Here is a 16,339-nt window from a genome sequence, read left to right as displayed (position 1 = left end):
GTCTGGAATAGAATTATGGTAATGAGAATGAAATTTTTAAAAATGAAGACAAAACTAAGTGCAAATAAATAATGGAATTTACAAGTATGAAAAAGAGAGATCAGGATGTTATATAATCAGAATAGATGTTACAAAGAGTAGGTGATATGCACATAACACCAAAATACATGAATTATCTGCTATATGAAAATATATTATTTTTTTATTTTTATCTATAGTGAAGGAAAGAGAATTCAACTGTCTGGGAACCACTGCCACATGCTTAACTGGTTAATTATAGGTCGTACATGGTAAAATGACTCAGAATAATAAAGATTACAGTTACAGGGAATGGGCAAACAAGGTCCTCAATGAATGTTGAACTAGACTATATATAATTGTATTAATTACATAAACATGCTGCCAATACGACTCAGGCTCCTTAATTAAAAACAGGGCATGTGTAAAGCCAAATGGTAAGTGTAATCCAGGCTTATCCAGAAATACAAGACAAAAACAAGCTGCGAAATTCTCAAGTTTATAAAAAAGCAGCCATCATTGCTCACTTGTATGTACATTTTGTTATTTCTCAACCAGTAGACAGTGAAGTATAAAGTGTAAAGTATAAGTGTCATCTGTGGTTTATGAGGGCCATGAATGAGTAAACTATTTTCTCAGAAGTAGCATAGGTTCACCTATTCTCTAATCAAGAAGACTTTTTCATTAGATTTTTTTCTTCTTAGGCATGATTTTCTTGAATGAGTTCAGAGATTAAATTCTCTTAAAGGTTGATAATGAAAAGAATTTTAAACAACAGCACCTTCCTCAGGAAACTGTGACAGATAAGCCGACATACTTCTGCTTAATTTTGGAATAACAAATTCTGCTATAATTAGATGTCTGTTGCTGGAGATGTGCCCTTACCCCATATTAGGAGGTAGTGTTAAATACTTCTTCACAGCTAGATACATACCAGAGTACAGTAGAATGTGCAAACAATTCCTGTTGCAAACACAGAGCCCCAGAGGTCAAACCCAGTCACTAGGAAAGAAGAAAAATATATTAAAATAAGTTTCCTTGAAAAATTTAAAGAGCAAATTTTATGAGGAAAAAGACACAATATTTTTATCAGTGTTCTTTGTAGGCAAAAATAAAATCAAATTAGAGTTTTCCCTCATTAAATTTTCTCACCTTCGAGAAAGATTATTTTTGTTATATTTTTATACTTCTAGCTAGTCCATACATTTTACGTAATGTTAAGTCAAATTTTTCCTCCTAAGATTTTGTAGATTCCAATCTTTGATCCAAATGTTTTGCTTTTGAGTTTCTGTTTTTCTCAACAAAGTTAGTTTGAGTACTCTGAAATCACCCAAACATCATCCATGAGCAGGGATATAAAAGGAAATAATGGCTTTAGAGATTCCACTAGGAAGACTGTTGGGCAGAAAGTCAGTAGACTTGAATTTTTATTCAAACAACCCACTTCTCTTCTCTGACCATCATGAGAAACATGAACAAAAATTGAGTTTTAATGGATCTTTGACTTTTTTTTTCTAGGAAAACAATCCTTTTATTGAACGTACCTAGCATATATAGGTACACATCTGCCGTGGCGGTTTGCTGCACCCATAAACCCATCATCTACATTAGGTAATTCTCCTAATGCTATCCCTCCCCTAGCCCCCTACCCCTCAACAGGCCTCCAGTGTGTGATGTTCCCCTCCCTGTGTCCATGTGTTCTCCTTGTTCAACTCCCACTTAGGAGTGAGAACATGTGTTGTTTGCTTTTCTGTCCTTGTGATAGTTTGCTGAGAATGATGGTTTCCAGCTTCATCGATGTCCCTGCAGAGGACATGAACTCATCCTTTTTTATGGCTGCATATTATTATGTGCCACATTTTCTTTATCCAGTCTATCATTGATGGGCATTTGGGTTGGTTCCAAGTCTTTACTATTGTGAATACTGCTGCAATAAACATATGTATGCATGTGTCCTTATAATAAAATGATTATAATCCTTTGGGTGTATACCCAGTAATGGGATGCTGGGTCAAATGATATTTCTGGTTCTAGATCCTTGAGGAATCGCCACACTGTCTTCCATAATGGTTGAACTAATTTACACTCCCACCAACAATGTAAAAGCATTCCTATTTCTCTACATCCTCTCCCACATCTGTTGTTTCCCGACTTTTTAATGATCGCCATTCTAATTGGCATGAGATGGTATCTCATTGTGTTTTTGATTTGCATTTCTCTAACTACCAGTGATCTTTGACTTTTAACAATCCATGCTTTTTTATTCCTGTTGCTTCTAAGAATACATATCATAAAATCAGATTACAAGTCCAAAGCACAAAACTCAGAGGAATATCAAGATAAAAAGGACTTTCTTGGCAGCGCTTATCTAATCCTCACTGACTCTGAGGTTAATATTTCTCAATATAAGCACATAGCCCAATTAAATGGAATATTGAGGACTTTCAATATGGCAAGCATCATTGTGAAGTTTACTTTGACTTTTATTTCTTTCCTTTTTGTTTATAGGATTCTATTATTTTGAAAGAACAAACTATATATTTTAGTGTAACTATTACAAGCAAGCTTTACTCTTATACTGAGATTATCTACTTCATGAGATCACTGAAGTCCATATATTATAGATGACCATACTTAGCAACATATACAATACCAAAACTTCCACAATTCCAATGATTTAAAAACCAAAACCAAATCCCAAACAAGCAAAAGCAATCAAAATTGGTGTCTAGAAGTATATGAGTCAAAACCAAGTAATTAATTGTTTGCATTATTTTCAAAGTTTAATCAATATTTAGAGCTTTATGTCATGACTCCTAATAGTAATTCAGAATCCCCTAACCAGAAGAATATCTCCCCAACAAAGTATTTTATTTATAATTCTCCAAGGTTAGAATTCAGGCATAAAAATGGTAAAATGTGCCAAGGGAATGTTGATAACTTACCTTGATTGAGTGCCAGGGCAGGAGCATACACCACCACTCCTGTGTAGAGAATCTGGTAGAGAAACAAGAATCAGGTTGGCAGTGCGAAAGTGACATAGAAAGGAAAACTGCCTGGAAAGTTCTTTATTGATGTTAGAGTTGTATTCTCTTCAACTTGTTCACCAAACATTGCATTCCCGTCCACTCTAATTTTGAAGTTGCTCACCACTATCAGTAGTTTGTAGAGGGGATGTAATCATTAGATGGAGGAAGAGAGTTGGGTTTTCAAAATTGCTACTAATTTTGAGATACTATGGTTATATTTTGTATATCTCTAAGGGATATAAAAATAGACTTACTTAAGTTTTGATTCATCTTCCTTCTACCCATTTTCCTGATACACACATCACAATGTACTCTCTACTGACTTCATGAGAAGCTTTACTAAGGAACAGAAGCATATTTTAGCAGTTTACTGAAATACGGAATTTAGAGGTGAGATAAAAAGAATCTGTGAGGGAAAAAAAAGTACTGTGCTGGGAAGACTAACAACATGGGTGATCTCCATAATGAATATATCTTCTAATTCCCAGAAGTGCAACCACCACCCTGCTGGAAATAGGTCCAGTTTCTCCAGTTTCTATTTGGAATTTCACCATGCAGAGATTCATGTTAGGGGTTTAAAAGGCAAATATCTATGGGCAGGTAAATGAGCATGGTTTTCCTCCTATTTTCTTGCCTAAATTCTTCAGTCAGTGAGTGGGAGTTTCGATTAAAAAGAGGGAAGAAGCTTATCTTCTAGCAGAAAGCACTTGGTGAGTAGTAGGAAGTGTACCAATGCTGTGCCATGGGCAAATTTGGAGCAGCATGAAGACATCCCAAAGCTGGGAGGGTGTGAAAGGAGTTCAGAAGAGAGAAGAGAGGCAAGTAGGAGTATTCGCTGGGAATATTGTCTTAAAATGACTTTCAGTAAAATAGGTATTTCTGCTTCAACTCAGTTAATGGTTAAAAACAAACAAGAAAAAAAGAAAGAAAGAAAAACCCTATTTACCAGACCATTTCATATCTAACTTAGAGCAACTGGTACAGGTTAAACAGCAGTGAAATACATGTTAAGAAAGTGTGGGTGGTTTATACACACACACACAGATGGCTTTTTTTCCCTTTGTGGCATACAATATACATTTGCTTGTTATTTTTAGTACAGATTAAAAGTGCTATCTTTGGAAGAAAGTAGTGTCTTCTGAGTATTAAATGTCCTTTAGCTAAGTTTATTGCCCCCAAAATAAACAAACCTGTATCTAGTAACCTCATAGTTTCCACATCTGCAGCAGCCATGACTCCTTACCGTCTGTACAATGTAGATGACTGTGGCAGCATAGCGAACTGGTTTGTTGAATCGTAGTTGTAAGTACTAAAGGAAACAGAAAGACATGCAGAGTCAGTGAGGTTTAGATAAGAGCTGCTAAGAAAGTCCTTTTTATCTTGGTATATCGTCTGTTGTGCTTTGTACTTTAATTTGATTTTATGATATGTATCCTTAGAAGCAACAGGAATGAAAAAGCATGGATTGTTAAAAGTCAAAGATCTATTGAAATTCAATTTTTGTTCATGTTTCTCATGATGGTCAGAGAAGAGAAGTGGGTTGTTTGAATAAAAATTCAACTCTATTGACTTTCTGCCCAAAAGTCTTCCTAGCGGACCCACTGAAGCCATTGTTTCCTTTTATATCCCTGCTGCCCCAAATTTAGTTCAATCTTTTATTTTCTCTTTTCTGGATTGCTGTTGTAGCACCCCAATTGATCTCCCTAATACCAATCCTTGCCCACTCATCCTATCAACCACATATCTCCCATATCAATTCTTTTAAAGCAGAGCTCTGATCATGTTGCTCTTTTTCTCAAATTCTTCAATGATTCTCTATCATTGACAAAACAAAGTTCATATCCCAGGCTTGATATTCCAAACCTTCCATTGTCGGACCCACACCCTCCCTTTCTTAAATCATATCACTAACCTTCACATAATTTATTCTCCACATGCAATTATTGTTTATCATTCAGCTAACATGTTTTGTGCTTTTTCAGACCTTTCCTTTGTTTAGGCAGAACTCTCAATATAAGAGCCACTCTCCCCAAATTTCACAAAGTCTTAGTCATCTGTCAATAGACGGAAGGAAAAGTAAATACGTTCTTTCAGATATAGAATTATGCAGTTGAAATAGTCCTTTCTTCTTTCACAGGTGAGAAACTCAAGGCTTAGATCATAGATGAAAGCATTAGCCCAATTGCTATTCCTGGCCCTGATCATACTTCATCCTCTGAGCTCATATGGCACTAATACTAAGACTTTTTTGTGGTTATCAGTTGCTATCTTGTATTTTGGTGTTGAACTTGATTATCTCACTGTATTAGTTTATTATTAATACTGTATAAATTAATTGGCACCAATTTGTTGTTTTGAAACAACAGAAATTTATTACCTCTCGGTACTGAAAACCAAAAGTTAAAAATCAATTTCACTGGGTCAAAATCAAAGTGTGAGCAGGAGGCTCCTACACGAGGCTCTAAGGAAAAGTCAGCTTCCTGCCTTCCTGCTGTTAGTGGCTGCTGGCAGTCCTTAGCTTCTGGTTACCATCACTCCAATTTCTGCCTTTATAGTTATATTGCCTTTTCTTTTGCCTGTCAAATTTCCCGCTACCTCCCTCATATAAGGATATATGTGATTGTATTTATATATAGCCTCTCTGGATAACCCAAGACAACTTTCTCACCTCAAAATCCTTTAATCACATTTGCAGTAATCCCTTTGAAACAAAAAAAACATTTAAGTAATATTCACAGCTTTCAGGGATTACACCTGGATATATATTGGGGAAGGTATGCTGTTTTCAGCCTACCACATTTACTATCCCTGATATATACAAGTACTGTTCTCTTTTATTCATTTTTATCTTTTTCATTTACATATTCATTCATTCAATGAATATTTGTTACCTGCTTTACATATTGCATTCTGACACAAAATGATAAGTAAATATGATATAGTCCATACCATAGAGGATCTTACAGATTAGATGAAGTGACTATTAACACATATTTATACTAATAAAAGTAAAGTTGCAATTGTGGTATGTTCAATTGTGATATGTTCACAGCTAAAAGTAGCTGTGAACTTACTAAACAGTAGGATTTGATTTGCTGTTTTGGAGGTAAGGAAAGGTTTTTCTCAGTAAGTATTCTAGAAGACATTAATACGTGTCTTTCAGTTTATAATAAACATGTATTGAAAAAACAAAATAAAGTTTTAAAGTATCAATTGGCTTGAGGATTAAATTTCTTGCTAGTAGTTTCTACTTGATAGTAGTTCTTTTTTTCTGAATTTAAAGAATTCACTTTGATTAAATCAAGGATTGACAACCGAGTTATCCTTTCCCTAGAAACAATAGATAAATGTTTCATGACTTACAATGGGCCCTTCTTTGAAACAAAGGACATTTGGCAGAACTGTGATTCCATTTTATACTAACTCACATTCTGAATTTATCCTGCCAGATTCTCCCAAACCTGAGGTAGAAAACCGCCGTATTTTCAGGCCCTCCCTTCAGATGATACATTCTGTGAACCAGAATGTATACTCCAGTGAATATGTGAATGAGGGCACCAGACATAAGGAAAATATTACAGAGGAAGGGAAGTCAGTGAGGAGTCAGCGGTCTCAAATATCGTAAGATAGAAAACACTGCGAAATGTTTGTGGTGAAGACAACTTAGGTTCAAATCTTGTGCCCTTGGGAAGACTATTTTCTGCCACTAAGCCATGATTTTATCTTCTAAAATTGGATGTTGTATGGATCAAATGGTGGGAGGTATGATAATGCCAAGTACAGAACTAGAGCTATAGTAGGATTTAATGACTGCTGTGGTCACGGAGGGTGCAACACCCATAGTTTATTGGCATTCACTGTTCCAGTGCATGTTGATGGCATCTAAATGTGCCTGAGATTATCTGCTTGAGGGTGTTCTGAGCCTTTGCACAAGGCCATAGGGCAGATCAGAAAGGCTTGCAGGTGTTACCATTGGTACTCAGCCAATGACTAAATGGAGTTGGAAACAAAATACCCTGGCTTTTTGCCTTTCAGTGAGGACAATCCTGAGACATGCTTTATATTGTCTCTTAGAGATCCCCAGTTGGATTGAACCCCAGTTGTTCACAGTGGTAACCTGCTCAAAATTACATTTTTTATTGGCATCTTTTTCTTCTATGTCTCACGTTGCCACTTGTCTATCAACGCTTACTAGAATCACTTCCCCCCAAATAAACTTGCATTCAAATCCTTGTTTCAGGATCTGCTTCTAGTAGAATGCAACTTAAGACAGAGACATTTCTAGTAAATATAATGCAAGTAAACATTTTGAAAATGCTTCTGTAATGAGGTGTGCTCTCTCTCTGAGAGGAACTCTTTTCCATCACATAAAGAACTCAGGATAGCCTACAAGAGGATGAGACTAAAGGTAACAAGGACAAGCTGTCTCATTTGCATTCCCCTAGGCCAGCAAGCTGCTAGCCAACTTGCTATCTTATGGAAGTCACAGAGATGGTCCCAAGTGAGACCAGCACAATTTTATGGGGCCCATCTGAGCCAGGCAAAATTGCTAATCTGCAGAATCGTAAGAAGATAAAATTGTTATTTTGAGACATTTATTTTGGGGTAATATACTACATAGCGATAGATAACCATGAATACAAAGATTGGCACTAGAAGTGGGGAGGTGTAACTAAAACCAAAAACCTGTAGCATTAGCTTTGGTACTGGGTGGCACGAGGAATTCTGGAAAACCTAAGGGGCAATGAATCCTGAAAAACAGTAAAGCCATGAGGATATTGCTATAGGAATCTTGAAGAAAATAAATGGTTTTCACATCTCAGTTAAGTTCCACTCAATTCAGTCAACCCAGTAAAATTACAAAGACAGTACTGGGGAAAAGCTATATGAACAAAGACCTGATCAGAAATCAGGCTCCTTGAATTCCAGTTTGATATTTGCTGGCATCTCACTCTATGATCTATGCTTCAGGATTCTCATCTGTGAAAGAAGAAAGACTATTCCAACTGCATACTTTGATATCTGAAATAATTTATCCACTTTTCCTTTCAATGTAATCACTACTTCATTCAGTTGTCAACTTTGGTGTATATATAAGCTATTCCTATTGTCAAAAGTAAAAACGCAACAGAGAAGTTGCATGCTTCATGCTTGCTTATAAAAATACCTGAGGTGACATTGACCAACATTATGATGGATTATTTTCAGAACCCCAAACTTGATCCAGCCATACTCTTTTCCATCTCAGGAAATACCAACTCTACTTTTCAGGTTGATTTGAGCCCAAATAACATAGAACCAGCCTTTACTCCTCTCTCTCCCTCCCCACATCCAATTCATAAAAGAAATCTGGGTGCTTGCCCCCCACTTTCAAAACAAATTTACTTGCATTCATCCTCTCTTACCACCCTATTACTATCATCTCTTGCTCAGATTATGTAAGTACACTCCCAATTACCTCCCCGATTCAGCAGTAAAAACCCTATAATTATTCTTAATATCTAGTTAGAGTAATCCTCTTAACATACAAATCCCATCATGTCACTTCTCTTCCCAAACACTGTAATAACCCATCATTTCTAAAGTAAAAGCTAATCCCTATGATGACCTAAGAGGCCCCATGATGTTGGTTCAGACCCTAAATATCTCTTTTACAACAAATATTATATAGCACCATTTACTCTGCTGAAATAGTATTCAATAATATCTTATAGATAAACATTGAATTTCTCAAAATATAAATATAATTACTAAAATACCGCCACTGTTATTTAAAGAACTAAAAGGAAAGCATTTACCTTAAAAAAGTGTGTAATGTATAAATGCTCAGAAACCACTGTACAAGAAAACACAGTGAAGTAGTAGCCTGGGCATTATCATAAAGAAAATTTGAAATTGAAGAGAAGTAAGTAGTTCAGAAGCCAAGAAGTCCAAGAAAAAATGAGAGAACAGGTAGGCATTGGCCTATAAGCCAATATTAAATTAGGTAAATAATAACAAACCGGATTTATTAGTGTATGATAAGAGAAGGAAGGAAATAACTTTAAAGTGAAGATAATATTATGAGACTAATAATAAACTGTACAATTGACATAATGAAAATATATGATATTGCAAACTAGATAAGCCTAAATTATCACTTGAGGGTGAGAAGAATTCCCTATGCTTTGACTTGTGACAGGATAGTGATAAAGTAGCGCAGATGGCATATCTTAGTCTTGAAATCCCACTGCATATCAAGGCATTTAAATCAGTTGGCTATTGCTATATAACACCTACCCCCAAACTCATAGGCTCAAAAACCAAAAACTTATTATTTCTCGTAACTCTGAGGACAGACTGGGTGATCTCTCTGGTTTCATCAGGACTCTCATGTAGCTTCAGTAACTTGGAAGATCAATGGAGAGAGGTCTGAGATGGCCTCACTCACAGGTCTGGTAACATGTATTGGCTGTTGGCTGGGTATCTCTGTTCTGTATGTGTCCACTGCTACTCCTGAAGCTAGATCAGCTATGCTAGCTTCCTTAGACAGCAGTATCAGGGCAGCATCCCAAGACGACAAAAGCAGAAGCTACAAGGCTCATAAGGCCCAGGCTCCAAGCTCACAGAACATCACTTTGGCTACATTCTAGTGGTCAAAGCAAGTCTCAAAACTGGCCAAAGTTCACAGGGTGGATAAAGAGATTCCACCTCTTTCAATCTTTGGCATTTAAAAAGACCCTAGAAAGCGTATCTTTCAATAACTACTAGAGAATGGAGGCTGCAGAAAGAAACAGAAACTTAAGATACTACAGACAGACTAAGCGGTATAAATTTGAAGATAGCAACAACAACAATAATCATAATAATGCAACACTCTTACATAGTATTTACTATTTGCCAGGCTCTGTTAAACGTATTTGTTTACAATACATCATTTACTCCTCACAGACATCCTTTGAGATAGATGTTTTTATTACCACTATTTTACACATGTGAAAACCAGGTATACAAAAGTTAAGTAGTTTACGCCAAAGTCATGCAGCTAGCAAGTAGCAGAGCTAACATTGAAAGTCAAGTCAACAGAGTTTAGGTCCATACTCTTTTTTATTTTTTTTTAAAGACAGAGTCTCACTCTGTTGCCCAGGTTGGAGTGCAGTGGATCTCGGCAGTTCACTGCAACCTCCCAGGTTCAAGTGATTCTCATGCCCCAGCCTCTCGAGTAGCTGGGATTAGGCATGCCAACATGCCTGACTAATTTTGTGGGTGTTTTTTTTTTGTTTTTTTTTGTTTTTGTTTTTGTTTTAGTAGAGATGGGGCTTTGCCATGTTGGCTAGGCTAGTCTCGAACTCCTGACCTCAGGTGATCCCCCAACTCGGCCTCCCAAAGTACTGGGATTACAGACGTGAGCCACCATGCCTGACCTAGAGTCCATACTTTTAACTTGCATGCCATAATGCCAATTTTTATAAAACAAGAGGTAATCTCAAAATAACCTTATGTCTACTTTACACACTCTGGATTACTTACTATTAGGTCACTAAAAAGTTAAAAACATGTAGAGGCAAAAATAGCAAATATTTTGAAAACAATTTAGTAAATTAAATTCAATCAAGTCCTTATATTTTCAATACTTGTACTAATTTATTGATTTAAAAAGAGAATCAAATCTCCTCAGTTACATAATTGCAATTGGTTTAGTTGTTTTTACAGTAACTGAGTCATTTTACTAAAACCATGAATTGAGCAGCATGTATGGAATAGACAGATTGCTCAAAGTAAGTAAATTGTTCAATAATTTTAAGATAATGTTTTAATTTCATTTAATTTCTGGAATATGTACTCATTTATTGTGTGTGTATAACTTTTTATTGTAAAGTTACTATGTACTAAGGTAATATTATTATGTGCAGTAGTTTTTGAGCATTACAGCCTTAAAATATCATGCAGTGCAGAGTGAAATTACTCATTGTATGTGTGTCTTTACACACTGAAAGACATCTGATGTCTCTGCCCTCAACTCCCTAAACATTGGTGGTGACCCCTAATCATTGTGACAACCAAATAGCCTACAAATATCCCAATTACTCCCACTGTGTGGCACCAGCCCCACTGAGACCCCTGCTGTATGTAACTCGGCACTCCCAACTCTTTGATCTTATCTTTTACCATTGTCCCCTTTGTTCTGTCTTCTCCAAGCACACTGATTTCTATGCTGTCCTTCAACATGTCAGTCACATTCCTTTTCTAGGGCCTTTGCATCTGTGACTCCTTCAGCCTGAGATGTACTTCCCTTGTCTGGTGCAATTATTTGCTTTCTTCCAGTCTCCATTTAGATGTCCTTTTTTTCTTGAGGTTTCATATGATCACTGTCTATGAATATATGAATATGGACATTCTCCACTCATACCAGCATTCCTCCTCTCTATCTCATCCTATTTACTTTACTTTTTCTCCATTTTTTTTTTTGTAGGACGGGATAGCATAGTTATTTAGCATATGATATATAAAGGTAGACTGCCTGGTTTGAAAAACTGTTACTTACTAGCTTTATGTCACTTAGCAAGTTACTTAATTCTATATGCCTCAGTTTTCTAGTCTGTTAAAAGGAGGTGACAGTACCTATCTAAAAAAGATTGTTTTAAGGCCAAATGACTTAACACACATAAGGAACTTACAGAAGTACTTAACACCTAGTTAAATACCATATACATTTGTATTATAATTTTCTTACACAGTATATGTTTATTGACTGCCCTTCTCTGCTATGAAGTAAGCTCCATGAGAGCAGGAACTTGGTGCAATGCTTTATGCCTAGGGCTACGACAATGCCTAGAACAAGCTGGGCGTGGTGGCAAACTCCTGTAGTCCCAGACACTTGGGAGGTTGATTCAGGAGAATCACTTGAGCCCAGGAGTTTGAGAACAGCCCGGGCAACATAGCAAAAGCCCCATCTCATAAATAAATAAATAAATAAATAAATAAATAAATAAATAAATGGAAAAAAAGAAGAGTGCCTTTTTAAGTATCTTAAGAGTAGATGCTTAATGAATATTTACTGAGTATAGTCATAAAAATTACATTCCGTAAAACTGTGGAATCAATAATATTTTTTAAGAGTTCCTAAAAAGTGTTCATTTGCTTGAGTGGCTTTTGAAGGCTAGAATAATGTTTCATAGTCATTTAGCATACAGATTAAAAAAAAAAAAAATAGGTCTCTTTTGAGTCTTCTGCAGTGACTTAGTAGGAATGATGCCGGATAATGAAAATAAACACCTTATTAATAGAAACTTATTTTTTATCACACTTCTATATTGAGCATGCAAATTCAATTTTGAACATGATGTCTTCATTGAGAATCATTGTAAAGCCAAAACAGCACTATCTCATTTCCCTCTCATTAAATAATTCCCATATTTGTATTATTTAGCAGTTCCTTCCTGTTAAAATATGTTTTGTATTTTTCAAAAATATTTCCATTCCCTCATTAAAAATTAGAGTCTTATTATAATTTGTATTAAAATGCCCTCTACTCTCTGATAGAAAGGCCACTAAGTAGAGATACAGAAAAAATTAGGTTCTCAGGTCACTTTACTATTCAAAAATCTTAACTAGGTCATTTATCTGTATCTCAATTTTCTTAGCTGGAAAATTGCCATATTCATGATAGATGTTCTGTTTGCTTTTCAGAATGATGATGTTCATAATAATAAAAAATAACGTCAGCCCTCTTTATTGCAAGCCTCCTACAAATGAGACCATACATTAAGTGCTTACATAGAGGTTCTCATTTAATCATTAAAATAGCCCTGTGGGATTGTCATCATTATTTTCTTTCTATAGATGGGAAAATAGATATGTCTCTCTCCAAAGCTTAGGCTTTTTTAAAAAAACCCTTTTAATGTCTTTCTCATAATGTGTAATTGTCCTGAAAATCAGTGAGTGTTCTTCAACTACCAGGTGCTACCATCAAGAGGATGAGAAAAAACAAAACAAAACAGAGAAGAATGGAGAAATCATCTTACCTCATAAGTGCTGGTGATACCAGATCTGTAGAACACAGGGAGAAAGAGCTCTGATGTTAAGATGATGACAAATAGGTAAGCAATGAAGAAGATTATGAAGGATGCCCCAAAGCGGTAGACTTCAGAAGGGGTCCCCAGGACCGTGACAGCTGACATGAAGCTGGCTGTCAGAGACAAGGCGACAGGGCCAAAGCTCATTTGCCTTCCCCCAACCAAGAACTCTCGGGAAGTTGCCTTTTTCCTCTCCTTAATGGCAAAGAACACCCCAATTCCAGAGGAAACCAAAAAGAGGGCTGCAAATACAACATAATCCCAAATTGCAAAGTTCTTCGCCTCCATACTGGAAAGTATGACACCAGAGAGCTTCTTTCAATGAGGTATCAGGAAGAAGACGTTTTCAAAAGCAAAGTTCAGTACAGTGGATGCTTTGCTGAGAGGAGAGGCTGTGATTCCCTGAAGAAAATGATTACCAGAGGCACTTGTGCGAATCTTCAGACACCAAGGTGTACTTAAGGAAGATCTCAAAAGTTGACTTCAAAGAAGAATCTGGTGGTGGTATTGCCACCAATAGATGAGAATCTGAAATCTGACCCTGGCAAAGAGCTGTCTGCTCCTCTCCTAAAGCATAGCCACGGAGAAGGAATTCAGAAGTGTTCTGAAATTATAACCACTGGGGGTGGAATGGACTGGCCAGATAACATGCTGTTTTATCTCTTAGATTTTTTTTTTCTAACTTAAGGTTAAACATTACTGGGAAACATAGAATTGATAACAGTTGACCACCTCAGCATTTTTAATTCGTGAGATGGAATCTGTAAAATGCAAACACAATCCTCAGCAGTGTCTTCCTCCTGAGGAAGGGAAAGTGAAGGCTGTGTGCCTGCAATTGTCTGACGCAGTGGCTGTGGAGGGAAAGGAGCAAAGGACTAGAAATCCAGAGACCTTTGCTCGAGTCCTGGCTCAACCACGAGAAAGCTGTGATACATTTCATAAGTCATTTAACATTTCTGAACTTCACCTGGAACACAGGGATAGTAAGACCTTGCAAGGTTTTTCAGTCTTAAACTTCCTGACTCTCTTCGTCCTGATCGTAAAATGAAAGGTAATAATATCTACCTCATTGGCTGCTATCTGTGCTTACAGCAGAGAACTCTTGAACATCATAGTTTTTCTTTCTTTCCACTAGGACTCAGAAAAATTGATTTGCCATTAATTAACAAATTATGCATAGCCTTCAACTTTATCTTGTCTTTCTCTTATTTTTACCGGGTTACAATAACTGTACCCACAGGCTAAGTTAGAATTAGGACCAGGACAAATGAGAGAAGGAAGGTAACAACCCAGTTGTAAATTCCTGTTTCTGCTCTCTTTAAACTCCATCAATTGTTCCAAAGTACCTCCAGTGCAATTTCTAATTTTGTTCTTGCTTCTCCTCCTTCTTCAGTGGCCTTCTCCATCTCCACCTCTACAAAGCCTGTCTATTCTACAAGATCCAGCACGAGTTTTCTCTACTCTATGAAGCTTTTGCTGTCTCTCCACGTCAACTCCTATAGAACGTAGCCTCCCTTAGTACTCAGTTTGTAGTCTGCCATCATCTTGCCTATTTTAGGGAATCTCTATGTAACTGGCTGTAGGAGTCTGTCAGCTGTTGCAAATGACCATTTCCTTGAAGACAGAAGCAAAGTCTAGTACATATACCCAATAAATTATAGCCATTGTAGAAAATAAAAAATAATTTTTAAAAAGAAGAAAACTAAAATTATCCGTTATGCCCAAAGACAGAAACATTTCCAGTCAACAATAAAAACAAATTTTTTTTTGTTTTTATTTTGCTTTTTGCATCTGGATAACTGAATAAATCTTTGCTTCATGAATTTGAATTAGACCCCAAAAAGGGCTAATCAGATGGCTTAAATATACTTTTAGTTACCAATAAAAATATGAAGACTCTCCCAAAAGCTATCTGTGTCCTCTGTTTAAATTCCTCTGCTATATTTAGAGAGTTGATACGATAAATGTTAATGAAAAGCTTGGTCTTTCATATATTTACCTTAACCTGTGCTTTTAATTATTTGTATCATGAGGTATTCCAATTATATATGAGGTTTTTGTTGTAGTGATCTCAGCAGAAAATCGGAACTTTATTTAGCTTTCAGAGACTTGACTACTTTATAGCTTCATGTTTAAGCTATCTAATTGTTAATATTCAATCAATAGGACATGTAACCCCCTTGTATAGGTCAGGTTAATAATGGCTCAAAATATTATCATCAATAAGGTTCTAAAGGTATATATTAGAAACCTATAACTAAAGAGTTAGTGAGCACTGCTGGTTTTAATTAAACTTTGTGTAGTACAGTACTATCTACATGACTCCAATTAGTCCTGAATTTTGAAGCAGTAGGGAGTGGAGTGGCTAATACCTGGGATGTGAAGGGATCTTTATGCCTCTTTATTCCTTGCTTTCAACATTTTGTTGATTATAAGGCACAGCATCTATTCAGTAATTTAATTTTCAGTTATTTTCTACATATTTACCCTTTTCTCCCTTTGGTAGCATTCATTGTCCTCAAACTCTCTTCTTAATTCCATAAAGACTCACTCCATGAAAAGTTCATGCAGATTGTAAAGCACAGCAGCAATTATTCGTAACTTTTCAGGTGAAAAAAAAAACAACCCAGTATATTCAATGACCTCATCAATTAGAAGGCACATTGCTATATCATAAATGCTAATATACAGAGAAGACGGAGGGAAAATATGCTTCTTTGACCTGAAGAAATCCCTGTAGCGCCTCTACCCTCTCTCAAGTGCACCAAACATTGCCTTTTGTATTTCACTCATTTCGTGTAAGGCTTGAGATCCTGACAGAATATAAACACCATCACCTGTTACTTTTACATGGCCTTAACAAGGTCCTGCTATTCAATCACCCACATGCTTAAGAAGTTAAATTTGTAATTGCTAACATTAGTAGTCTCTGCAATGTAAAATAGTTCAGCAATTTGCATGCAGCAAGTTGTAATGGGAAAGAAAGAGTTTAATGACATTAAATGCTACCAAAGGAGAAAAAGGTAAAGAACTGGAAAAATGGGGCATTAAAAACAGAACAAAATGCAACAAAAAACACCATTGTTTCAATGTTGCTAAGAGTGAACTCTGCACACCATGGTTATTTTGGCCTAGGATGAAAGAGAAGAAAATGCACGAACAAGTCTTGGCCATTTGAGACTAGACTTTCATTAAATTGCTGTCTTCCTTCATCTGCTCTCAAAGCCAATGGGAGTA

At 36.3% G+C, this 16,339-nt stretch overlaps 1 protein-coding gene across 1 annotated transcript in view; it reads right to left on the bottom strand.

The window, feature by feature from the left end:
- The window catches only part of SLC5A12 (solute carrier family 5 member 12), a 51,243-nt gene extending 37,101 nt beyond the window's left edge, over window positions 1-14,142 (bottom strand). The window contains exons 1-4 of the mRNA XM_001090490.5: window positions 13,052-14,142; window positions 4,291-4,356; window positions 2,964-3,015; window positions 953-1,020 (exon numbers count right to left, since the gene is read on the bottom strand). Of these exons, the coding sequence (XP_001090490.2) occupies window positions 953-1,020; window positions 2,964-3,015; window positions 4,291-4,356; window positions 13,052-13,390 (525 nt within the window). The 5' untranslated portion in view covers window positions 13,391-14,142. The remainder of the gene's footprint in view (window positions 1-952; window positions 1,021-2,963; window positions 3,016-4,290; window positions 4,357-13,051) is intronic.
- Window positions 14,143-16,339: the final 2,197 nt, after the last annotated feature.

The sequence above is a fragment of the Macaca mulatta genome, chromosome 14, assembly GCF_049350105.2.
Source record: "Macaca mulatta isolate MMU2019108-1 chromosome 14, T2T-MMU8v2.0, whole genome shotgun sequence".
Lineage (NCBI taxonomy): Eukaryota > Metazoa > Chordata > Mammalia > Primates > Cercopithecidae > Macaca > Macaca mulatta.
The sequence above is the reverse complement of the archived record's forward strand: the minus strand, read 5'-3'. Positions and strand labels throughout refer to the sequence as shown.